This window comes from Ornithorhynchus anatinus, chromosome 13 (genome assembly GCF_004115215.2).
Source record: "Ornithorhynchus anatinus isolate Pmale09 chromosome 13, mOrnAna1.pri.v4, whole genome shotgun sequence".
NCBI lineage: Eukaryota > Metazoa > Chordata > Mammalia > Monotremata > Ornithorhynchidae > Ornithorhynchus > Ornithorhynchus anatinus.
Window position 1 is genome coordinate 41,734,856 of NC_041740.1, and position 24,882 is coordinate 41,759,737.

Sequence of the window (24,882 nt, forward strand, 5' to 3'; positions counted from 1 at the left end):
TGGCCAAAGCGGGGCCGGAGAGAGAGAATGGGAGGGAGCAGAGAAAAGACCCAGGAAGATCGGGAGACGTCGGGGGGGGGCGGGGGAGTCCAGCCGATGGATCGATCGAGAGTCTCGACTTGCCGCCGGGGGCCGAGCACCGCGCCGAGGGCTGGGGAGGGTTGGTGGACGGTCAAGTCTGTAGGTTCATCGCCGGCCCCGGGGCATCTCACGGTCTAGCGGGGGAGGCGGACCCAAAAATGAACGAGTGCCCCCCTTCTGTCACTCCACCCCGCGCCAGTCCCGCGGGGGGAGATGGGTGGAATCGCGACGGGCGGGATGGAGGCGAGACTCCGGGAAGGCAGAGCGCGGCGAGAGGCCCGGGCCGAGTCCGCCCCTCGCGAGCTCCCCGTCTCCTCCCAACCGCGGGCCGGCGCGGACGTCGGCCTCGGACCGCCGGGCCCCGCCGGGTCGACGTCCGGGGGCCGGGGAGAGGAGCCCTCGGCCCGGGGCTCCCTCACGGCAGGCCGCCGCCGTCGCCCCGCGGGTGCGGCCTACCCTCGGCCCGCCGCGGCCTCCTCCGCCTCCCCCAGCGGCCCAGCAGCAGCAGGCGGAAGGTCCGGCGGAAGCCCCTGTTGCACAGAGCGTAGCAGACGGGGTTGACGGCGCTGTTGACGTAGCACAGCCAGTAGCCCAGGTGCCACAGCCAGGCGGGCGTGCAGCGCAGGCAGAAGGCGGACACGAGCACCAGGATGTTGTACGGCGTCCAGGTCAGGATGAAAGCCAGCAGGACGGCGCTCAGCGTCCGGGCCGCCTTCCTCCCCCTCACCGGGACCATCCGCTTCCGCTCGGTCCCCCGGGGGCCGAGGCCGGCGCGGGGAACGTCCGGGGGCGCCGGGCCGGGCGCGACCCCGACCGTCCGGCGGCCGCCGGCGACCTCGCGCGCCGCCCCGCCGCCCCGGGCCCCGCGGCCCCTCCTCGACCCCCTCCGCGTCCGGGCGCCCCCGGCCCGGCCCGCCTCCGTCGTCTCCCGCGGGCTCCCGCCGCCCGGCCCGGCCCCGTCCCCCGAGGAGGAGGCGGACGAGGAGGAGGGCCGGCCGCCGCGGGGAGAGCGGGCGGCGGGGGCCGGGGGCCGCGGCCGGCCGGACCCCGGACCCCCGGGCCCGCCGGGCCGGGGCCCCCGACTCGGCCGCCCGCAGGCGGGCCAGCTCCTCGGCCCGGCGCCGCGTCTCCCGGTAGATGCGGCAGTTCAGGACGGTCATGACGGCGGCGGGGACGTAGAAGGCGGCGATGGCCGTCCCGAAGGTGACGACCGGCTCGGAGAGGAACCGGATCTGGCACTCGCCGGCGGGCGCCGTCCGCTCCCCGACCAGGAGCGGCCAGCCCAGGATGGCCGGGGCCCACAGGACGAAGGAGGCCAGCCAGGCCAGGCCGATGAGGAGGCCCGCCTGCCGCGGGGTGCGCCCGGCCCGGTACGTCAGCGGCCGAGTGACGGAGAAGTAGCGGTCGAAGCTGATGGCCAGCAGGCTCATGACCGAGGCGTTGCTGGCCACGTAGTCCAGGGCCAGCCAGAGGTCACAGGCCAGGCTGCCCAGCGCCCAGCGGCCCATGAGGACGTAGGCGGTGTACAGGTTCATGGAGAAGAGCCCGATGATGAGGTCGGCGCAGGCCAGGCTCAGCAGGTAGTAGTTGCCCACGGTCCTCAGCCGGCCGTCGACCCGGAACGACATCAGCACCAGCGCGTTGCCCACCACGGTGGCCAGGCTGACGGCGGCGCTCACCGTGGCGATGGCCACCGCCTCCCACGGGCCCGGGGCCCCCGGCGGCCGGGGGACCGGCGAGGTGACGGCGGCCGCGGCGCCGTCGGGGGAGGCGGCGCCGTCCATCGCGGAGCCGGGTCTTCGCTCGGGCCGCCCCGTCCGGCCCGACGCTGCGACCTGGTGAGGGGAGAGGAGGAGGAGGAGGAGGAGGAGGAGGAGCAGGGAGGGCCTCCGGCGGGGCGGTCCGGCCTCCCGTCCGCCCCGGGGTCCCGTCCCGGGGCCGGCCGCGGCCCGGCGGGAGCCGTCCGGCCGAGAGGAGGAGCCTCGGGCCACTCTCGGGGACCTCGCCGTCCGCTCGCCTGCCCCCGCGGTGCCCGGGGCCTTCTCTGCCCACCCCGCTTTCCCCGAAGGGATCGGGCCCCCGCCGGGAGGGAGAGAGAGCCGATCCTCGGGTCCCCGGCCGGCGTTCGGGAGCCCGCGGAGAGGGCGCAGGCCCTCCGTTATAAAAAGAAATAAATATTTATCTATCAAAAATCCCGAAGGCGGGATCTCGGGCCTCCCGTAGCCGGGAGAGAATAAACAACTGAGCGGCAGTCATCGGGCGACTGAAACTCGAGAGAGGGAGTCCCGGTTTGGCCGTTGCCCGGAGCTCAACTTATTTTTGATAAGCTTTAACTTATCCCGGGTCCCCCTCCGAGGCGGCGGCCCGCGCTCGGCTTTCGGGCCGGCTTCTCGAACGCGGCACCTGCGGTCCCAAGCGTTGGTTCCCAAGCGCTCGGCCCGGCGCTCTGCCCATAGAAGGAGAGAAGCGGCGTGGCTCGGTGGAAAGGGCCCGGGCTTGGGACTCGGAGGCCGCGGGTTCGAATCCCCCCTGGGCCCCTTGTCAGCCGTGTGACCGTGGGCGAGTCACTTCCCTTCTCTGGGCCTCAGTGACCTCATCTGGAAAATGGGGGTGAAGACCGTGAGCCCCACTCAGTGCCACCTGCTGACCCTGTCTCTCCCCCCAGGGCTTAGAGCAGTGCCGTGCACATAGTAAGCGCGGAAGCAGTGTGGCTCAGTGGAAAGAGCCCGGGCTTGGGAGTCAGAGGTCGTGGGTTCGAATCCCGGCTCTGCCACTTGTCAGCCGTGTGACCGTGGGCGAGTCACTTCCCTTCTCTGGGCCTCGGTGACCTCCTCTGTCAAATGGGGATGAAGCCCGGGAGCCCCACGGGGGACAACCCGATTCCCCCGTGTCTCCCCCAGCGCCTAGAACGGCGCTCCGCACATAGAGAAGCAGCGTGGCTGAGTGGAAAGAGCCCGGGCTTGGGAGTCAGAAGTCATGGGTTCTAATTCCGGCTCCGCCGCTTGTCAGCCGTGTGACCTGCGACCAGTCCCTTCCCTTCTCTGGGCCTCAGTTCCCTCATCTGTCAAAGGGGGATGAAGCCCGGGAGCCCCACGGGGGACCACCCGGTGACCCCGTGTCTTCCCCCAGCGCTTAGAACAGCGCCCCGCACAGAGTCAGCGCTTAACAAATCCCATCATTATCATTATTATTATCACCAACGTCATTAGGAGCAAGTCCCCGGGGGCGGAGGGGGCGGGGCCGGGCGGGGAGGCTCCGCCCCCTAGCGGGGGGAGGAGGGGGCGCGGCGGGGCCTTCCCGGAAGGGGCGGGGCGTCCGGCGGGCGCTGCTCTCATTGGTCGGGGCCGCAAGCGGGGCTCCCTCCCATTGGTCGGGGCGGGGGTGGGCGGGGCCCGGAGGCTCCTCCCCCTTCCCCGCTCCCCTCCCCTGGTGCGGGCGGTGCGGGCGGTGCGGGGCGATGCAGGCGGAGCGTTGGGCGCCCGGGGCCGCGGCGCGGGGCGGGCGGGGCGGGCGGGGCCGCGGGCCTCGGCCCGGAGGACGAGGAAGAGGACGAGGAGGAAGAGGAGGAGGAAGAGGAGGAGGAGGAGAAGCGGGACGCGGAGCCCCCCGGGGCGGCCGCCGGGACCCCCGGGCCCCCGCCCCCCCGGTGAGTCCCGCCCCCTCGGAGGGGCCGCAGCCTCCTTCCCTGACCTTCCGCCCTTTCATAAGAACGATGATGACGACGACCGCGGCCTGCGTGGAGCGCAGACTCTGGTCCCACCGGTCACCGGGCGGCTCCCCGCCTTCGCCCCCATTTTGCGGATGAGGCCACCGAGGCACCGAGGATAACAGTAGTGACGAGGAGGAGGAGCGTGTTCGTATTCGTTAAGCGCTGGACTCTGGGCAGAGCGCCCTTCTAAGCGCCGGGGGAGATGCAGGGTCATCGGGTGGTCCCACGGGAGGCTCACGGTTGGTCCCCATTTTGCAGATGAGGGAACCGAGGCACAGAGAAGTGAAGTGTCTTGCCCGCGGTCACACAGCTGACAAGTGGCAGAGCCGGGAGTCCAACCCAGGACCCTCTGACTCCCAAGCCCGGGCTCTTGCCGCTTTATGTCAATGATGTTGGTATCTGTTAAGCGCTTACGAGGTGCAAAGCGCTGTTCTAAGCGCCGGGGTTGATACGAGGTAATCAGGTGGCCCCACGGGGGGCTCGCTGTCTTCATCCCCATTTTGCAGATGAGGCCACCGAGGCACCGAGAAGAATAATGACGACGACGGCATTTGTTAAGCGCTGACCACGTGCAAAGCGCCGTTCTAAACTCCGCAGAGGATGCGAGGTGATCGGGTGGTCCCGCGTGGGGCTCACAGGCTCCATCCCCATTCTACAGTTGAGGGAACCGAGGCCCGGGAAAGTGAAGCGACTGGCCCGGGTCACACAGCCGACACGCGGCGGAGTCGCGATTTGAACCCGTGACCTCTGACTCCCCAGCCCGGGCTCTTGCCACCGAGCCACGCTGCTTCTCTAAGCGAAGCGACTTGCCCGAAGTCACCCAGCCGACGGGTGGCGGAGCCGGGATTAGAACCCACGACCTCTGCCTCCTAAGCCCGGCCCCTTTCCGCTGAGCCGCGCCGATCGGAACCCAGGTCCCCCACCGCGGGACCCGCGGTCTTCCGTCGAGACCTCCCCTGGCCCGGCCTTCTTGGGCAGATTCATTCAATCGTATTTACGGAGCGCTTACGAGTGGGCAGATGCTTGGAGCCTAGGCTGTCAGCCCGTCGTTGGGCAAGGCTTATGTCTATCTGTTGCCCGGTTGGACTTCCGCAGCGCTTAGTACAGTGCCGTGCACACAGGAAGCGCTCAATAAATACGATTGAATGAGCGAACTGCTCCGTCGCAGGCTGCGGATTACTACCCCGGAGCTAGGCCGGGCCGGCTGGGCCCGGTGCCCGCGCGGTGCCCTCCTGTGCCACGCTCCTCGGCAGCGAGACCTGCGGGCGGAAACCAACGTACGCCAAGAGAAGCCGCGCGGCCTAATGCAGAGAGCACGGTCCTGGGAGCCAGAAGGACCTGGATTCTAATCCTGACATCGCCACTTGGCTGCCGCCCGGCCTCGGGCAAGTCGCTTCGCTTCTCTGTGCCTCCGTTACCTCATCGGTAAAATGGGGATGAAGACCGTGGGGGACGTGGAATGTAACCGATCTGATTGGTCCGCATCTACTTGGTCTGCAGCGTGGCTCAGTGGAAAGAGCCCGGGCTTGGGAGTCAGAGGTCGTGGGTTCGAATCCCGGCTCGGCCTCTTGTCAGCTGGGTGACCGTGGCCGAGTCGCTTCGCTTCTCGGTGCCTCAGTTCCCTCATCTGTAAAATGGGGATGAAGACCGTGAGCCCCGCGTGGGACAACCCGATTCCCCTGTGTCTACCCCAGCGCTTAGAACAGCGCTCGGCACATAGTAAGCGCTTCACAGATACCAACGTTATTATTATTACTTCAGTGTTCAGTTCAGGGCTTGTCGCATAAGGGCTTAACGAATACCGTACCCCCTAACCCCAAAAGACAAAAAAACAAGGGAAAGTATCACAGATGATAAAGATACAGTAAACAAACATTCATGCAAATTTGGCCACTTGGGTCCCCAGATGGACTCTAAGCTTCCCGAGGCAAATTGACTGGAGAAGCAGGGAGGCCTAGTAGAACGAGTCTGGGCCTGTGAGTTAGAGGACCCGGGTTCTAATTCCGGTTCCGCCACTTGTAGGCCGCGTGACTTGGGACAGGTCGCTTCGCTTCCTCTGCGCCTTACTTTCCTCATCTGTAAAATGGGGATTAAATCCTCCCTCCTAGTTAGACCGGGAGCCCCAAGTGGGACCGTGTCCAACCCGCCACGGGGCGGGGGGGGGGGGAGTCGATCCAGGGTGGCCCGGGCCGCGGGAGATCGTGGGAGGTCGTGGAGAGTGAGAGCCGGCGGGGAAGGTCGCCGGGAGCGGCAGAGAGTGTGAGCTGGGGTGTGCCAGGCAGGAGGACAGGTGGGGAAGAGGGAGCCAGCTGGGAGGGACTTTGCCGCCGGGGCCCGAGGGCGTGGCCGGACCCCGCGGTCAGTCCATCCGGGGCGACCGTCCTCATCGTCGGCCTCCTTCCGGCCGGGGCTCCCCCCGCTCAAAGCCGGTGGGGCTCGGGGTGGGAAACTGCCGCCGGCGCCGGCGGGAGAAACCACGGTGGCGGCGGGGCCGGGCCGGGGCCGGCGGCCCCGGACTTGGGCGCGGTCCTGTTTGCCCGCGGCCTCGCCGCCGCCCCCGGTGTCCCCGCCCGTCGGCCACCCCCTTCCTACCCTGACCCCTTCAAGCTGGCTGCCCGCTCTCTCCCTCTCCCCGGCACGACACAGTTCCCCAGACCCACCTGCCTCTTTGGCTTCTCGTTGGGCGGACGCCCCCGCCCCCTCCCCGGGCGGCGGTGCCCGGGGGCCGCTTGGCTAGCCCGTCGGGTGGACGGGCCTCTGGTCCCTAGGTCCCTTCCGGGCTGGCCCGCCGTGGGGCCAGAGGGGTACGGGCGCCGCCCTAAGGGCCCGGGGAGCAGTCCGGGTGGGGCATCTTGAGGCGGTTAGGCCCCGCTGACGTGGGGCGAGAGAGGGGACTCGTCCGCGGGGTGCAGCTGGCGCTGCCCTCGGGCCAGTCGTCTCCCTCGCCCCGCTCGCCGCCCCTTGCCGCTCCCGTCAGAGGTGTTAACGTACGGGTCTTCCGCAAGCTCTCGGGAGCTTTCCCGAGGCTCGCGGCCGGCAGCCCGGGGTCCCCCGGGGGCCAGGGCGGCCTCGTGCCACTCAGGTGGAGGGGGCGGGGGCCGGGGGGGTCCGCAATGGGGCGTGGAAGCGCCCCCGAGGCCAAGCGCGGGCGCTTGCCCGTGCAGGCGCCCGCGGAGGAGGGCGTGGAGGGCAGCGCGCTGGCCGCGGCCCTGCCGGCCGCCCTTTCTCCTGATTAAACTTCTCCTCGCCGAAACGCGCAGACTAGGAAAGGTCAGCGGCGGCGGTTGCTGGGGAGTGAGGATTACCGCAGCCGGGGAATGTTTAATTTGGCTCCGCAGCGCGGCCTCCGAACTGCCACGCCCGTCTCCTCTTCCACTCCCCTGGGCCCCGGGGTAGGGGGAAGGCGGCGGGGCGGCCCGGGAACTGCCCCCGGGGGGTGGCGGAAGGCAGGGGAGGATGGCCAGAAGCTGGGCGGCCGGTCCCTCCGTCCGGCGGCCGTCAGCCTCCCCGTCTCCGCTGGTCGCCGATGCCCGTCGTGCCAGCTCTCCGGTCGCCAGGGTACTGGCTGAGGGCGGTCAGTGGAGCGGGTCAGGTTTGGGCCGGCAGAGAGTGGTGTCCGGAGGCGCTCTGTGGTAGAGAGACTGTGAATTCGTTACGGGCAAGGAACGTGTCTACCGATTCTGTGCCGTTGGACGCTTCTAAGAGCTTAGTACAGTGCTCTGCACGCAGTAAGCACTCGATAAATACCGGTCATTGATTGGTCACCACAACTGGGTCCTGGGCTCCGTACTGGACGTCTTCCATGGGTAGGTCACCACCTTGGGGGCCCACCGGGTAGAGGGCCCTGCCCCGGGTGGTGACCGCCATCCTGGGTGCCTGCTGACCGCTGTCCTAGGCAATTGGGAATATCCAATGGAAGAAAAAGAGAAACGATTCCCGCCCCCAGTGATCTCTCAAACACGCAAAGAGGTGAAAGAGTAAGGGCGAAGGAGCAGAATGGTGGAAACACAAGGAGTAATAATTGTGGAATTTGTTAAGCGCTTACTATATGCCAAGCACTATCCTGAGCGCTGGGGTAGGTATAGGATCGTGAGATCCCACACCGGGCTTACAGTCTTAGCGGGCGAGAGAATCGAGTGTTGAATTCCCCATTTTGCAGATGAGGGAACTGAGGCACAGTGAAGTGACCTGCCCGCAGTCGTGCAGCATGCAAGTAGTGGAGCCGGGAAGCGCATAAATAGTGGGGAAATAATAGCCCGGCCGATACCCAGGCGCGCGTCTACCAACTCTGTTGTACCGTACTCTCCCGAGCGCTAGTCCAGTGCTCCGCGCACGGTAAGCGCTTAATGAATACGACTGATTAGTATGGGAACGTGTGGGTGGGTGGACCAGCCTCCCCCTGGGCAGGGATCAAGACAGTGGGCTATCCTGGGGTGGGGACAGAGATGGGTCCGGCCCGGCCCGGCAGCCCGCCGTCTGGACATTCGGCCTCTGGCCTGGACGGACGGATGATGACCGTGGCCCGGAACTGCTCAGAGTTACGGATGCTGACTTGTCCTCTCTGCCCTCCCAGGTGCCAAGCCATGCGACAGCAGGCGTCCCCAGGAATGAGGAGGAGGAGGAGGAGGAGGGCAAGGACAAGGGCGAGGAGGAGGAGGAGTGGAGCGGTTTTTCCAGGCGGAAGATCGTCTCCAACTGGGACCGCTACAAGGATTCCGAGAAGGAGCCGGAGCCGGACACCCGGAGGGGGGTCGAATTCGACGTCCTGCTCACCTCTGCCGGTAAGAGGAGCCGCTGGCACCCAGAACCCCGGCTCCGCCCACCGCCGCTGGGCACCCGCTCTGCGCTCACACTCGCCAGTTCCGCGCCGTGCACACGCCGTCCCCGCCCGGCCACACGTGCCGAAGGGGTCCGGCCCCGGGGAGGCGGGGGTCAGCCCTCCACGTCGGAGGACCGTCTCCCCGCACCCCGCGGGGGTCAGGAGGTTTCCACGGGGGCAGGAGTCCTACGCTGACCACTCTGAGCTCTGACCCTCACTCGCCCTCCGGTCTGCCCTCGCGCCGTGTCTGCCTGGGCTGCTCGGGACGGGGACGGGAGCGCAGGGTGCTCACCGCCCTCTCCTCCCCCCCTCTGGCTGCAGCTGCCCGGTTTGGAGGTTGGTGGCGGCGGGATAGGGTCGCGGAGGGAGGGTGAGCCGGGCCTGCGATGGGGCCATCTTCTCCTCTGTCGCTCGGCCGGAGGGCGCATCTCGGGCGGGGACGCCCGGCCGGCTGCGCCGAGCCTCCGCCCTCACGCCAGCTGCTGGCCCGCGAGCTCATCTGTGGCCAGTCGGCCGGGCCGTGGCTGCAGCGACATCGGAGCTGCCCAGGGCTGGTCCCTCCCTCCTTCCTCTCTCCCTCCCGCCTGAGAGTCCCTTGCCCCTCTCAGCCTGGACGATGGCGGGAACTTGTTAACCAAACCGGGGGTCGTCAGGTGAGGCTGAATGTCCCCGACAGAGAGAAAGGGAGGGGAGCGGAGCAAGCCGTCATCGCTTTCCTTGTCGGGTTTGCGTGGGAGAGTGGAGGTTTCTTGGGTAGGCCGTCTCCGGTTGAAGGGAGACGGAATTCGGGAGAAGTCCGAGGCGAGGACTCCGGAGGAGCTGGCGAGGAGAACTCTGGACTTGGTCTTAGCTGCTTTTGACTGTGTTTTCCCCTTCTATGTCCCTGGGGTTTCCTTTGGTAGGGGAGGGGGCTCAGATGGGCCCGGCGATGGGCCGTATGAGGAAGGGAAGGAAGAGGAGCAAGAGTCCTGGGAAAACCAGCATCCCTTTGCCTGACTCTCACCCACTCCGGGGATGGGCGATCTGGGCTTCTGCTGGTTCTCCTCCTCCTCCTCTTCCTCCTCCTCTTTCCCTTTGTTCTTTTCCCTTTTCTCCTCCCTATACCCCATCCTGCCTAAGGGAAATCCCGCTGGCTCCTTGCACGCAGAGATCTGAATCGGCCTCCCTCCCCGAGCGGAGGGACAGTCCTGCTCCAAGGGTCGGGTCCCTTCTGGATGCGCGCTCCCCCCCCTCACCCCAACCCCAGCCTCCCGACAGGCTGGGCTCGGTGCAGGCCGGGCATTTGATTCAGAGAGCGAGAGCAAACAGAGGTCTTTGTCACCAGGGCCCAAATCTCTGGACGGTCCCAGGCAGGAAATGTCAACCGGCTCCGTTTAATTAAGCAGTGTGTGAACGGCGCCCATTAGCTGACGTGCGACGGCTTATTAAACGCTCTCGTTAGCTTAGCGGAGCGCTCCCTGGATCCACCGCTCTGGTTTCCCGCAGGAAATTAAAGCCACGCTCCCTCTCGCTCCCTCTCTGCCGTGTTTGCTTACAGCTCGTGAAAGTGATTTGGCCGTGGCCCCACACGGAGCTCCTGAGATTCTCCCCGCGTTGGTTATAGATAAAGGGGACCTCGCGGGCCGTGGGTGCGCTTGCCGGTGGTTTGATTAGCGTGTATCTCCCTGAAAATCGGATTTCCAGCGGCGACTAAAGAGGAGATTAGGTTTGGGGTGGGGAAAGGGGTCACGTAGGCCCGCGCTTCCCCGGGGGCCGGAAAGATCCGTCAGTCTTAGGGTCTTGCGGAAAGCCAGGAGCCCCCGTTTGGGGGTTTGCTGGGCCTTGGCCCCTGGGGAAACGGGAATGCTTGAGGAAAAGGGGATCCCCCAGACCCTGGAGGGGCATCTTCCGGACCGAGGGACTTCCGGCCCCTTTGAGTGGCTCTTCTCGATGTCCCTCTTCTTTGGCGGGGAGGGGCGTGCTGGGGGGTTTCCCTACCCTTCCAGCTGTCCGGGAAACAGCGGCCCTCCGTGTTGCGGGCAGAGACCCGTTAGGTCGCCAGGGTTCCCGGAAGCAGGTCGGGGACCGCGGGGAAGGGTGCTCTGGGTGTCGGGGGGGGCCAGGGGTCAGTCACTCGTTTTCATCAGGCTGGGGGCAGCCGGCGAACCTGGGCAGCTGAGGGACGCCTGAGATACGCGGGTGCCCCACTACCCCCCTAGGTCCCCCGGACGGTCTCGGGGATGGGTGGGAGAGTCCTGCCTCGTAGCCCCCTGCCCGGAACCAGCGGGTGGCCTTGAGCTCCTGCCACCAGGCTTCGTCTCTGCCTGGGCCCCCGGTGGGTCGGGCAATCAGTCAGGGGTATGTACTGGGCGCCTCCGGTGTGCAGGATGCAGTACTGGGCTCCCGAGAAGTACAACAGAAGCAAGGCCCACCTCTCCTGCCCTCCAGGAGTTCACCATCTATCTACTGTGTCCTGGTTGTTTTCTACCTCCCATTTGATTGCTGTTAGGGTCTGAATTTCCTGTGGGTTTACTGTGAGTTAAGCTCTAGGGTTGATACGAGATCATCAGTCCTCGCCGTTAAATCGCGAAATGTTTCCCTCCCCACAGACCCAATCTCGACACTCTCCCTCAAACCCCTCTCCCGCTGGGGCAAACAGGCTCCAGCGGCGGGCTTGCGCGCCCTGCCGCCGTGCCCCGTGGCTGTGCCCCGTGGCCATGCCCCCGGCTCCCCTCGCCTGGGGCTGTGCCCTGAGAGGATCTGAAACTCAGTGAGGTGTCGGGGTGGGGACGGGGGCTCGATGCAGTCCCGGGAGTAAGCAGGAAGTTCTAATCCAGGTGGCCTCAGAGGCAGATGCCAAGGAACGGTTGGTGGAGGGTTGGAGGGATGGGGGAAGACATCTCGCCTCCCCTCCCAGCAGCGGGTCGGGTGCCTGGATGTGGCTGGCCGGGAGTTTCGGGGGGCCAGAGGGGGCGTTGGAGCCCACCGCTGGCGTGGGGGCCGGGGCCGTGCGCCGGCAGCATCGGGGGGCGGCTCTGGACATCGGTGCCCGGCCGGGGGGCCGAGCGCCAGAGCAGCGCGCGCTCAGGGCGAGCGGTCCTGGCCTTCGGCCGCGCGTCTCCCGGGAGCTGGCTGCAGATCTCTTTCCCTGGGAATCTCGCCTTGTTCTCAGCGGGCTCTACGGGGATCTTCTCAGGGGAAGAGCCCTTTTGCAAGGGACCGTAGGCCGGGTCCTTGTGCCCAGTTCGGCCCCCACGTAGCCTGATGGAAAGACCGTGGGCTTGGGAGGCTGGGGACCTGGGTTCAAATCCGGCTCCACTGCCTGCCTGCTGGGTGACCTTGGGTGAGTCATTTTGCGTATCAGTATCGTCTCTAAAATGGGGATCGAACGACTGTTCTCCCTTCTTCTAAGGCCAGGAGAGAGGTAGGCTGGAGCAGCTCTCAGAGGGCTTGGGGGCTCGGCCCCTCGCCTCCACTGTGCCAGCTATGGTACCCGGGGGGATGGGAATTGCCGGGGGTGGGGGGAAACGCGTTGCCCGTTCAGCTGTGCCGTTGGGCCGCCCGGCGAGCTGCCGGCGATCCCGGCCCGGGAGAGCGAGCCGGCGGACGGCAGGGCTCTCCGGGGAGGCAGCAGGTGGGCAGCGACCAGGACGCCGCAGGGGAGGGCTGGGGGACGCGGGAGGACGCCTACCTCCGGAGACCGGGGGAGGGGTGGGAACAGGCGGTGGGGTGGCCCGATCCGGAGGGGAGTGAAGCCGGCAGGGAAAGGAGAAGAGGAAACGGCTCTTACCTGGCCCGGCGACGGGATGGAGGGGGGGACTGAGCCGCGGCCGTCTGGCTTCTCCTCGGGCAGTGCCCTCCGTGCCGTGTCCCGCCGGCGCCCCGTCCCGATCAGCCGTGGGGCCCGGCGCACCCACCTGTAGCTCAGAGCCTAACCCCAGAGTTGCAGTCGCCACGCTGACCTTTGCCTCGCTTTAGCCGTCCTCCCCGCCCCGGGACCGGCCCCTACGGCCGGCGAGATCGGGACGCCTTGAAAATTCCCAGCTACTGGCACCGTCTGGCGCGGGGACTCGGTCCTTTCCCCCGAGCGGAGCAAGCGGCCCCTGGTGCCAAGCGTGTCCGGGGACTTCCCGCGGGCGGACGCGCGTCCGCCCGCGCTCTCGCCCTGACGTTTCGGTGCGGGGCCCCCATCCCCGCCGCGGCCGGCCGCGGCGGTGGGGTGGAGGTAGCCGCCGGGTCGGGCTCCCGCCGGGTGTCACAGCGGCGAGCGCGTCCGGCTCCGGTCCAGAGCCGAGCCGGCGGCGCGTCGACGGGATGATGCTCCCGACCGGGGTGGCCCGCCGATCGCCTCGCCCGCGGCCGGCCGGGGCCACCGGCTGCAGGGAGCGCGGGGATGCGAGGACTGATAGGCGTTCTCTGTTTGAGCGGCTTGTTGCCAAGGAGCCAATCAGCAAGAGGCAGCTGGGGGGGCGGGAGGGGGCGACGCCAGCCGTGGGGACGGCAGGCGCACCCCTCGGTGCCTCACCAGGGGCAAGCTTTGGGGCCGGCGAGGGTGAAGGGAGTGAGAAGGAGCCGAAATACCTCTGGACAGCCTTTCCCTCCACCTCCCCCGGGGCAGTCCGGTCTCTCCCTCCCCTTCCTCAGGGCTCGAGGCCAGGACCGGCAGGGAAGGCTCTTCCTTGGGGCTGCAGAGTGCACACTCGCTGATGCCCCCCAGGCTCTGCCCTGGGCAAGGAGTCACCCTTGGCGGGGAGGGGGTGGCACACTGGGCCGCCCCCAAAGCCCTGCAGCGTTCCCTGGACGTTTCCAATCGGTCGTCGGAGCGATTTCGGGTCGCAGAACCGCAGCCCCTGTGGCCGCACCCGTCGGCTCCGACCCGTGGGCTCCAGCAGGGTGGCCGCCCAAAGGCGCGGGTTTCCCGGGTGAAGGTGGGAGGGCCTCGGAGTGAGAGTAAACAGGAGTCGCCGCGGTGAAGTAGGCAGGATTTGGGGCCATTCCAGCTGCTCAGAACCCACCAGGTCCGGTCAGAGCCCCGGGAGGAGCGAGGCTGGAGGTCCAGAGCGTGGACGGGCCCACCGGCCTGGGGTGTGTCGCCTCCCTGTCACCTCTCCGTCACCTCAGGCCCGGCTGCCGGCGGGCCAATGTCCGCCCCGACGGCCCGCGCGCTCCCCCGCCACCCCAGACCTAACGGTGGGGTGTTGTGTGGAAGCCGGGAGGGAAGGGGAAAAGCAGGCGGCGTTACCCCTGGCCGCTCCAGCCCCTCCACCCCTGGGGTCTTTGCGCTGGGCGAGGACCCCCTCCGGGCTGACACTCACCTGGGAAGGGCAAGGAGGCGCTCGCAGTCCCGACCACACCTGCGCTTTCATGCGTGATACACGCACACCAACCCCCGCAGACACATACAGACACAGGACCAGCTGTGCAGCCGCGGGCTCTGCCTGGCCCCGGGAAAGCTCCTGCCCCGGCCGCGGGCTGCCTCGGCCCCAGGCGACGGCCGGTTCTCCTCCTGGACCCAGCCGGGGCGGAGCGGCTAGGGGCCGCGTGCCAGACCCCGGTTAGGGCTAGGGGTTACGGTGGCCTTGGGGTCAGAGGGCGAGGCTGCGGGCAGCGGTCGCGGTGGCCGGGGAGCAGTTGGGTGATGGGCGAGGCCGGGGCGATGGCCAGGGAGTCGGTGGGCGAGGGTGAGGTTGCAGGCGTTGACCTTGGAATCAGCGGGTGGAGCCAGGGCAGCGACTGGGTGGGCCGGTGGGCGAGGCTGGAGCCGGAGCCGGGGAGGCGCAGTCACGGGGCCGCACCGTGGAGTCCGTATTCCAACAGTATTATATTCATTCACTGCCCCTGGGGCTGTAGAGAAGAAAGGGGTTCGCGGCCGAAGGGGAAGGGGCTCGGAGGGTGGGGGATCGGCCCCCCCGGGGAGCCGAGCCGAGGGCACGGAGGTGAGCCGGGACCGCTCCCCGGGGTTGAGGTCACCTCTGCACCGGAAATCTTATCTAGCGCGAGCCCGGACGTGGCGTGGCTCGGCCGAAACCGGACCGGGCGCGGCCTAAATTTAAACTATTGATTTTCTCACACGGTGTCAGGCTTCCGTGTGACCTTGACTCTCTCGGGATCACTGGGCCCACGGCTCAGCCCTCAGCCGGTTTTCGAGGCAGTGGGAGGCTCCCTCCCCCGCCCAGCGACCTCCCCTCACCCCCCAGCCCAACGACCGCCACGGTGAGGTGAACGGAGGGCAGGGGTCAATGTTGACAGAAGGAAAAGGCGCATCTCACGGGCTGGTCTCCCCCGTGGCACGGGACAGCTGGGAGCCTGGTGCCACGGGGCTGCTTCTGATGGGGTCCGCCCCCCAAGGAGCGGGCCGGGACCAGCCATAGGGCTCCAAGGGTGAGATGCCAAAGCTCTGGGCTGGAATTGTATTTGGAATTTTCTCCAGGAATCCTGCCCAGGAGGCAGGAGGTGAGTGAGGTGGTTACAGGGTCTCTCCTCCAAGGGTTCTGTGACTGACACACCCAGCAGCTGGGGCGTGTGTGAGATTAGGGTAACGGCCTCCAGGCTCCTCCCCCTAGGCGGCCGGACCCCGGGGTCAGGGACGATTCCGGTCACGAGACCGCTGCCCGGGTCACCGTGGTTCTGGCCGGGCAGAAGCAACCGGTTTCCCGGCCGTGCGGAAACTACAGTCGGGGTCATACTGGCCAGCCGAGGCCCCGCAGGTGTGGCCCACAGGCGACCGGACAGCAGGGGCGAGAGGCTCCAAACTCCCTCGGAGCCGCATCCCGGGGTCCGGGCCAGCAGGGAGGCCGGGGGGAATGGGGAGGGCTACCTGTGTAGACCAGAGGGCCACCGGGAAAGTGTGAAAATGACCCAGAAATCCCGGGGAACCAGGCAGACCTCTGCTGCAGGCCTGCCGGGTGATGCCGTTCCCACGAGGGACACCAGAAAGGGACAAGAATGGAGAGCACGGTGACCTTTCTTGGCCCCAGGCCAGGCCTCTTTCCTTTCTGACTCCTCTCTGGGCCTGTGAGGGGGGGGTGTTGTGGGGGCGGGTCACTGGCCATCCCCCAGGGGGTCGAGGTCGGGCCGGGGGTTGGGGCCGGGCTTGCCTGCTCTGCTCGGATTCCCACGCGCTCGGTCAGAGCCCTGAGCCCTCCTGAGACCTTTCAGTCACGCCGAGGTACAGATCCCAAAATGGCACCCAACAGCTTTGACCGAGCGCCCGTTGGGTGCGGAACGCTCTGCCAAGCGTCGACTGGGTGCAGGGGGCTGTCGCGGCCGCCGACTGGAACCCGGGGCCCCCAGGCTCACTGCCCCTTAGCTGGCCTTCCACTGGGGACCCGAAGCCTTGAGCAGGGGCGGGTTTGCCGTGATCCCTCTGGAGTGGGTGTTGCCCCCAGGGGGGAGTTGACGGGTTTGACTGTTGGGGCACAGTGGGCGCTGCCTCTGGTCGGAGAGCCTTCGTCTTGGGATCGATTGAGTCCTGTAGCGCCGGGGCGGGGGCGGGCCGGGCCCAGGGCGCGTGCTCTGCCGCCGCACCGGCCGGGAGAACAATGCACCCGCCGTCGGGAAAGCAAACAGGGAGGGGGCGGCGGGCGGGCGGGCGGGCGGGAGGGCGACCGACACATCCCCGTCTGTGACGCAGAGCGGCCCCCGGGGGGATCCTGAGTAAATGTCAGATCGGGAGACGTCCGGGCTCCTCTCCGGAGCCCCCTGAAATGCCTCCTCCCCGCTCCGCCGATCCCCCTCCCCTCCCCACCCTCCGCCTCTCCTTCCGTGCCGCCATTTCAGTGAATCGTATTTGTGGAGCGCTTACCGCGTGCGGAACACTATTCTAAATGCTTGGATTTCTCTCTACCTGCCTCTTTCTCCCCTTGCGTCTGTCCCCCTCACAAAGGGAGGGGCGGAAGGCTCTGAGGAAATTCGGCTCCCTAGGCAGCTTGGGGTGGGGCCGGGTCAAGAAGGCGAGGCGTGGGCTTCAGCCCCGTCGGGGAGCCGGACCTGGGCCGACCCCAGAGAGAGCAGGGGCTCTGGGCAGCGGGTGCCAAGTTTCCTGGCGGTCGCTCAGTGTCTCCGCCGACGGGGGAGCGTGTGCGGGCTGAGAGAAGCCCTCGTTGCCACTTCTGCTCCACAGGGGACTCAGTTGGGCCCGGCCCTCCCTCTGGCTGCCCAGCCAGGAGAGGTCTGGGCCGGAGAGCAGACCCCCGCTCTCCCCAACCAGCCCCCCGACCCCTACGGGTGCTGGAGGATCGCAGATGCAGAACAAGGGGCAGGAGGCACCCCCCGTCCACAGAGGTTTGGGCAGGTGCGTGGCGAGTGTCTGTGCTGGGGAATTGGGCTAGAGTCAGGGGCATTGGGTGGTCCATTTGTGACCCTGAGGGCAGTGGGCTAGGTGGGCAACGCATCCCTTTCTTCCCTCCGCCTCCAGGCACCGTGGAGTCCCTGGCGGAGAGGAGTAGCGTGGCTCAGTAGAAAGAGCACGGGCTTAGGAGTCAAAAGTCATGGGTTCTAATCCCCGCTCCGCCACCTGTCAGCTGTGTGACTTTGGGCAAGTCACTTCACTTCTCGGTGCCTCAGTTCCCTCATCTGGAAAATGGGGATTAAGCCTCACGTGGGACAACCTGATTATCCTGTATCGATCCCAGCGGTTAAAACAGTGCTCGGCAAATAGTAAGTGCTTAACGAAGACCGACAGTATTATCATCATTGTTATTATTCAGATTTCCAGAATAGGGGCTGACATCCTTAATTGCCAGCAACCTTTCCCTCTCACTCCCCCTCTCCCAAACCCACACTCTCTCTCTGTCTGTCTCTCTCCACGATTGTAGTAGATCTGCATCTCACCCTGCCTGCCGCTTAGAATCCATTCCTGTTTGGGGCTGGGCCCCTGAGGCTTCGGCCACTGGTCCGTACTGTGTCGGGTGGCAGGGTCCGGCTGCCGCCCTGCCCTGACCGCTGCAGCCCAGTGGCCCGGAGGGACCCGTCTGTCCTCCACAAGCTCTTTCCCTCCACCGTAGCCAGCGGGGCGACGCTCTCCCTGCCCTCGACCGAGCATCGGCCACCGGGGCCGCGGGTACGGGCGGGTGGGCCAAACCCAACTGCCGGCAGAGCCAGCCCCTCGGGGTCTGAGGACTTAGCTTCTCAGACGGGGGTCAGACCGGCCCAGGTCAAATTCCAGGGAGTTGGGCCGCGCACCCCTGGGTCGGGGGAGACAGCTTGGCTCACGGGGAGGGTCTTCGGTGCCCGGCCTGGGTGAGTGGATGGGACCCTGTTGGCTCCCCGCAGAGAGCGGGGGTGCCAGCCCAGAAGCCCTGGGTCAGAGGGCAGGAAGAGCTGTAGGCTGGAAACAACAGGCCTGAGGGGAACAAGCAGAGGGTGAGAGATGGGGTCTTGGGTCCAGTCAGTCAGTGGTATTTATTTATTGAGCGTCGACTCTTCTCAGCTCTTGGGCACATTCAGCAGCAGAAAATGACCCAGTCCCTGCCCTCAAGGAGCTTACATTCCAGCAGGGGAGTCGGACAAACCCAATTCATTTACGGGAGGGGGAAGCAGGAGGAAAGACAGCGGTAGGTAGCTCAAGGCCACCAGGATGAAACCGCCGAATAGCGTTGACCATTTACTTGTATCTGCACCTAGGCAGAAGTGCGGAGGACGGAGCAGCCGTTGGGAAGCTGGGATGTGGTGGCGAATTCACTGGGGAAGGCTTCCTGCAGGAGACAGGACGGTGGGAGAGCGGAGAGCGAGGTGTGGCGCGGCGCCTGGAAGCCGACTGGCGGACCGGAGTTCGTGTTCTTGCAGGAGGAGATGGGCTTCAGCGGGGGCCTGTTCCGGGCAGGCTACCGTAGCGGGCAGGGTGCCTCCTGGACCGGATGCCTACTGTGCGCAGAACGCCTTCCTGGGCTAGGCGGTATCTGAGCCGCATACACCTCCGCCCGGCCCGGGCTCGTCCCCGAAGTTTGGGCCCCGTCCGGAGGCTGCCGGCTTGTACCGAAATCGTCTCTCGGCTTCTTTGCAGGCGACTCCTTCTCTCAGTTCCGATTTGCCGAGGAGAAAGAGTGGGATTCGGACCCTTTCTTGCTGAAGCAGGTGAGCGAGGGGCGGGTTCAGCCCCGCGAGCAGCCCGTGGGTCCGGGCGCAGAGCCCAACCCCCGCGCTGGGTTGTCCCCCTCTCTGGCTCCCACCCTATGCGGAGGGACGCGGTGAGGGGGCCTGGGCCGGACCCGGAGCCTCACCCCTCTGCCCCCGTCCACCGTAGCTGGCCCCGGCTGTCTTCGTCAACTGTGAAGCGTTGGCCGATGCCCTGCAGCGTCTCCCTGTGGCGCTGCGGCTGAACGTGGCGGCCGACCTGGTCCAGGTGAATGCCGAGGGGGGACGGTGGGGTCGGGGGGGTGGTGTCTTACCTGGGGCCGGGCCCTTAGGGCAGCATGGGGCAAGGGAGGGAGCCTGGCCTCCAGGGTTGTAGTCCCGACTCTGCTCGCCGGCCTTTTCTGAGTCGACCGCGGCTCCGTCCCCTGCAGGAGGCTACCCCTCAAGAGCTCCCACAGGCCAAGAGCGTTGGCCACAGCCCGGCCCCACCCCAAGGCCAGCCCAAGGCGCCCTGCCCGTCCCGGGGCCAGCCCAAGGCGCCCTGCCCAGCCCGGGGCCAGCCCAAGGCTCCCTGCCCACCCTTGGCGCCGCCAGCCGACTGCCTGGATGAGGAGCTGGACGTGCTGCTCCAGCTGGAGGCCCCCGTCACTGCAGAAGCCACCCCGGCCCCTGCTGCTCCCGCCACCCACGAAGACAACGAGGATGAAGGTACAGAGCGTCTAGGTCGGGGGGGGGGGGGGGGGGGCCACCAGCCCAGGCCGGGGTCCGACCATTCCCGGCCATAGCTCCTGCAGCCCCAGCGGGGTCCGAGCCGCCCGCGGCTCCCCCCGCCAGCGTCATCAGCGAGGAGGAGCTGGAGGACTGGCTGGACAGCATGATCGCCTGAGCCGCCGCCCCCGGGGAGCACCGCCACGGGCGTGGACGGAATCAGACCCCAATAAACACCAAGGACAGGAAGTCTGGGTCCCGCACTCTCATCCGGGGGCAGGTGGGTGAGCAGGGGGAGCCTCGGCGTCGAGCCGGGACACGGGCGGGCGCGAGGCCTTGGCAGGGGCCCCGGTGGACCGCCGGGCCTCCTATCCCAGCTGGTCCTCATACTGCTTCCGGAAGCAGTCTCCCGCCGGGAAAAAGTCCCAGCAGCGTTCCTGGTACATCTTCCACACGTACGATTCCTGCAACGGGCCGGGGTGCTGCCGTTCAGACCCCCGCCGGGAGACCGCCTCCCAACCCCCAGCCCGGTTGACTCCTTCGGCTCCCTGGGGGCAGGGGGTGGGGGAAGGGTGTGTCCAGTGGCCCCTCCTCCACTCTAAAGCCGCCAGCTGCAAGCTGGTCAGAGTTGGGGGGGCAGGCCCAAGCTCTGACCATCTCACCTGCCCCGTGTGCTCAGTCTCGTCCTTGTTGATGAGGTGCATCAGGAAGAACCTGTAACCCCGGGGAGGTCTTGAGTGGGCGGGGGGCCACCTTCCTGCCCGGTGCCCCCTCGAGCAAGCGAGTCAAGACGGGGAGAGGGACTGTCACTCTGGCTGGTGACCCCGCGAAGGAGCGAGCCAGGGTAGGGGTTGCCGGGGGAGGACTCACAGGTAGTTGGCCAGGTTGTGTTCCTGCAGCGTGTGCGTTTCGAACCCGTGTGGCGTCGTGTCAAAGTAGTCGTTGCCGATGCCGCAGATGAAGCATTTTGTCTGGAAGAGCCCCCCGGGGAGAGTCCCGCGGTCAGCTGGGGGTGGGACCGGAGCAGGAGGCCAGGGAGAGGAGGGGGGCCCCACCCCATTACCTCCATGTCCTCCCGCACTTGCTCCTGCTGGTCCCTCAGCTCCCCGAAGGCGTCGATGATCAGCCCTGTAACGGGAACGAGCGAAAGGTCGGTCCACGGGGCCATCTCCCCTGCCTTTTCTCCCCCCCAGCCCAACTGTCCCGTCACCCTCCAAGAGACCTCCGCTTTCCAACTACCCTCAACTCCCTTCCCCCCCCCCCCCCGACATCCTTCCGCCACCCCTCAGTCGGGGATCACCCCAAGAGCCCGCCTCTTCTGCTCTGGGGTTCACGCCGCAGGGCACTGTGGCCGGATGTCCAGGCTGTGGCCCAACTCTGGCCCCTGTGCATCGACTCTCACCCGTTAGCCCTCAGCGATCACCTTCGGCTCCCACCAACTGTTCCAGACCTTCCGCTCCCTCCTGAAACCCCAGTGCCCTCACCTCCCTCTCTCTCTCGTCCCCGACGACCTTGCCAACCTACCGTGTTGACAAAATCGAAACCGTCCGCTACGAGCTCTCCACAGTGGCAACATCTTCACCTTACCGACTCCTTCCCCCACGGGCAGCCGTCTCTCTGAAGATCTGCCCGCCTGCTTTCACAGCTTCCCCCCTCCACCCGCACCTCCATCCTCCCTCCTTCCTTCCCTGACTAACCACCCACTCTCTCATGGCTCCTTCCCCTCTTGCCTTCAAACCTGCCCCCGGCCCTCAATCCTAAAAAACCCTTCCCCGCACTCCAGCGCACCAGGCGATAATCACCCACCTCTCCCTTCTCCCAAACTCACCGTTTCCAACCATTCTCCCTCCTCACCTCTCCAGCCCACAACTCTGGCATTACCCTTGACCCGCTAGCACTTTCGACCCCTATCTTCAGCCTGTCATTGTCCCTTCCAGGCAGCTCTAGAATCCCCCACTACTTCTCCGTCGAAACCGTCACCACCCCGGCCCGGCCACTTACCACATCCCACCCTGACGGTCTCCTCGGCCCCCTCGCTAACCTCCCTACTTCCAGTCTCTCTTTCCCACTCCAGGCAATGCTTCACCGTGCTGCCTGGATCGTGGTTCTAAAACGTCAGGCTGCGCCCCTCTCCCCACTTCTCAAAAACCTCCAGTGGCTGCCCAGCCATCTCGGCAGCAAGAGGAAACTACTCACCGCCTGTTTTAAGGTGCTCAGTTGGCTCATTCACTTCCTAATCCAGCCTAGCCCCGCACAGTTTTCTCCTCTCCTACTACCCTGCGCCTGCCTAAGTACCCTCTCTCCCCCTTCACATCTGGCAGCCCACCACTCTCTCCCTCTTCAAGACCCTCCTGAACTCTCATCTCTCCCCACCTACTGCCTCCCCAGCCCCTTTGGCGCTGCTGTCAACTTGTTCCCACTTCCTCCCTGCCCTCGCTCTTATGTGTACATCTTTAAACTCCGTGGCTTCCTCCCGTCTCTCATTTCAGTGTCCGTCCGTCCCCGGCTAGCTAGATTGTGAGCTCCTTGCGGGCAGGGATCCTGTCTTCTCCTCCCATCCTCCCAAGGGCTCAGTCCCGTGCTGTGCACGTGGCGGGCGCTCAGTCTGCACTGCGGAGGGACGGATTGAGCGATCTGATCCTAGTTCCCTCTCCGTTGCCCCCGGGGGCGTTGGGGAGTGGGGTGGGGGGCCGCAGATACCTTGGATGATGGCCAGCAGGATGACGATGACGAAGAAGAAGAAGGTGATATCGAAGACAATGCGATACATTTCGTACGGGTCCCCGGCGGGGTCTTCGATTTCGTCGCCGATGCCACCGCCGGCCCTCACCCCGACATACATGTGGAACAGGTAGCACTGGACGAGCATATACACGTGCACGGTTCAGGCATGGGGGGTGGGGCCCAGGGGTGCACTTCCCTCACGGGACCGGGCCCCCACCTCCCTTCCCCCCACCAGCCTGGGGCCCGGGATGTGCCACACCCCCAGACTCCACTGCTTAGGGTCACGGCCGCCCTGAGGTCCAAGGGCAACTCCAGCCCCAGCTGCGGTGACACCCCCCGCCCACCCAGGCCGTGCCCCCACCCCGCCCCGGCACCGTCATCATGTCGTTGCACTTCATGTCCGGCTCCTCCTCGTCCTCGCCCTTGTTGTAGAACTTGCGGAAGAAGTTAAACGCCACCACGGTGTACAGGTAGACCACGACGGCCAGCAGCCCCACCGTCAACACCAGCTGGGAGGGTGAGAACCGAGGGCTGAGGGTGCCCCACCCGCCCCCGGTCCCCACGCGAAGGGGCTCGAGGCTCGGCATCGCCCTTCCTTGGGCGGGACCGTGCCGAGGCCGGCGACGTCGCGGGCCGGGTGCCCGCCGCGGGTGGGTTACCGAGCACTTGGGAGGGCACAGTGCAGAGAAGAGGCACGTCCCCTGCCCACGAGGAGCTTACGCTCTACCGGGGGAGAGGACATAGGAGTGTGTACAGCCAGAGTCAATAAAATCAGTAATCAAACGAGCAGTTGAAAATTCATCCTGTACCCATGCTGAAGTTGGTGTAAATAAAGGTATGAATGTTCTAGTGTGTGCTGATGGGTTTAGACGGCTCAGTGTGCTGGGAGATGCCCCGGGGAAGAGTTGTTGGAGGAGGTAGGGAAAGCTGCGAGAGCTGGGGGCTCTAGTAGGGGGAGACGGATAATAATAATGACGGTATTTGTTAAGCGCTTACTATGTGCCAAGCACTGCATCCCCGCCTTAGAGGGGAAAGCGCACACACCACACCCCCTCCCCCCACAGACTTAAAGGGGCAGAGCCTCGGGGATGGGGACCTGAGAAGCCTGGGTTAGGGGAGAGGGAGAGTGTACTCCCTGGTTTCTGTGAGGGGCCCCACCTGCTTGCCGTTGTGTGTCACAGAAGACAGGATGGTCCTGAGGGTCTTGAAGCCCATGGCGATGTCCAGCAGGTGTGCAGCGAAGAAGAAGTTGTTGTAGTGGCCGAGGATGGACATGGTGGTGTACCAGGCCAGGTAGAGGAAGGACTGGGGAGAGCCACCAGCCGCCTTCAGCCCTGAGCGCCCGGCTGCGCCCCGCCCCCCCACCCCCCCCCCCCCCGGCACCGGACAGTCATCCCGTGCGCGCCGGGACTCACGTTGTCGGTGAAAACCACGCCCAGCTTCCAGGTTTGGTACTTTAGGTCAATGGCGCTCAGCCTGGAAGGAGGGGGAGATTGTGTGGCTCAGCGCCCCCGTGCCATGGCCGGGGTCGCCGACGGTGCCTGGGGATGCCCGGCCGCTCCCCGGGTCAGCGCGGTTGGGGACGGGCCCCGGTGGCCCCGTCCCGGGAGCCGAGAGCCTCCCCCAAGCCCCCGACCACAATCCGTGGAGGACGGAGGCCCGGCAGGGTAGGCAAGGGATGTGGGGGGCAGCTGCCAGCCCAGGCCCCGGGAGGAACGCGGTGACTGACCTGCTCCCCGGCCGCTGACCCCCAGCTGCCACCTGGGGTGTGGACCGCCCTACTCCTCCCAGCTCCCACCCCTGCCTTCCACACAGCCCGGACAGGCGGGAGCCGTCCCGCCTCCGCTTTTGGAGGGCGGGGGGAAGGCTACCTACCAGGACCCCAGGGAGGCCGCCTCGGGCTGCGTCTGGCTGGCCGGGCTGAAGTCCAGAGAGTTCCTGTCCAAGCCCAGGAGATCGGCGATGCGCACGGCTCCGTACAGGTCCCCAAACTTGTTAATTACCTGAGAATAGGGTCGGGGGGCGGCCTCAGCTTTCTCCCCTTTCCCCATCCCCCGACCAGTGATCCCCCCAACCCCAGCTGGCAAGGAAAAAGTTGGGAGAGAGGGAGGCAGAAGTGACCGTCTCCCGACCTCAGGGTCTCCCTGAGCAAGAAAGGCTGGGAGCCAGAGATTCCACCCACCTCCCCACCCGGCATCCCACGGACCCCACCCACCTTCCGCTTGACAAACTTATCCCAGTATTTGTTCGGGAAAGACCTGGGGGAGAGACAGAGAATAAGTCACAGCTGGGGGGAATGGAGGAGCAGACGGTTCAGAGGTCATCTCGGGCCAGGGTTGGGGGGCTCTGGCTGGGGACAGCAGTCTGGGGGAGGCTGCGGGAGCCAGCACTCACGGCGTGTTGATGACCAGCCGGTCCCACTGGCCTTTGATGTCATCCTCGGAAGGCTGGTCGGTGATGTACAGGCCGTCGAACTCCAGCTTGCGGGCCACCTCTTTCTCCCTCTTGAACACCACCAGTGGGACCTGGGGGAGAGGTGGCGGCCGGGAGGTGTCTCCCCTTGGGCTCCGTCCTCGCCCCGATCTTTTTTTTTTATGCTATTTGTTAAGCTCTTACTACATGCCAGGCACTGAACTGAATGCCGGGGCACTGATCTTAATGCAGGGTCCTCTCTGAACCAGCACCACCCTCTCCAGCTGCGGGCCATTTGGGGAAACCGAGGCAGAGGATGACCCGTCCCCAGCAGCGCGTGTGCCCCGTGGCCAGCTCCTGGCTTGCCTGGGGTCTT

At 66.3% G+C, this 24,882-nt stretch overlaps 2 protein-coding genes across 2 annotated transcripts in view; both read right to left on the bottom strand.

Annotated features, from left to right (window-relative positions):
* Positions 1-496: 496 nt before the first annotated feature.
* CHRM5 (cholinergic receptor muscarinic 5) lies at positions 497-1,865 on the bottom strand. The gene is made up of 2 exons (XM_029077413.1): positions 1,143-1,865; positions 497-916 (listed from the first exon to the last, which is right to left on the bottom strand). Exons 1-2 carry the CDS (start codon positions 1,863-1,865, stop codon positions 497-499), a joined length of 1,143 nt encoding a protein of 380 aa, XP_028933246.1.
* Positions 1,866-19,714: 17,849 nt separating this feature from the next.
* The window catches only part of RYR3 (ryanodine receptor 3), a 70,495-nt gene continuing 65,327 nt past the window's right edge, over positions 19,715-24,882 (bottom strand). Inside the window, 11 exon segments of the mRNA XM_039914006.1 lie at positions 19,715-19,834; positions 20,033-20,084; positions 20,241-20,341; positions 20,434-20,498; positions 22,071-22,227; positions 22,469-22,603; positions 23,253-23,399; positions 23,510-23,570; positions 23,970-24,097; positions 24,310-24,352; positions 24,489-24,619. Of these exon segments, the coding sequence (XP_039769940.1) occupies positions 19,739-19,834; positions 20,033-20,084; positions 20,241-20,341; positions 20,434-20,498; positions 22,071-22,227; positions 22,469-22,603; positions 23,253-23,399; positions 23,510-23,570; positions 23,970-24,097; positions 24,310-24,352; positions 24,489-24,619 (1,116 nt within the window). The 3' untranslated portion in view covers positions 19,715-19,738.

Bases quoted from the DNA above. Each gene is read 5' to 3' on its own strand.
- CHRM5 (XM_029077413.1), bottom strand. From the start codon at position 1,865: ATGGACGGCGCCGCCTCCCCCGACGGCGCCGCGGCCGCCGTCACCTCG. The intron at 917-1,142 runs GCCCGGGGGTCC...GCGGCGCGCGAG, and splicing joins CGGGGGCCCCGGCCCGGCGG to GTCGCCGGCGGCCGCCGGAC.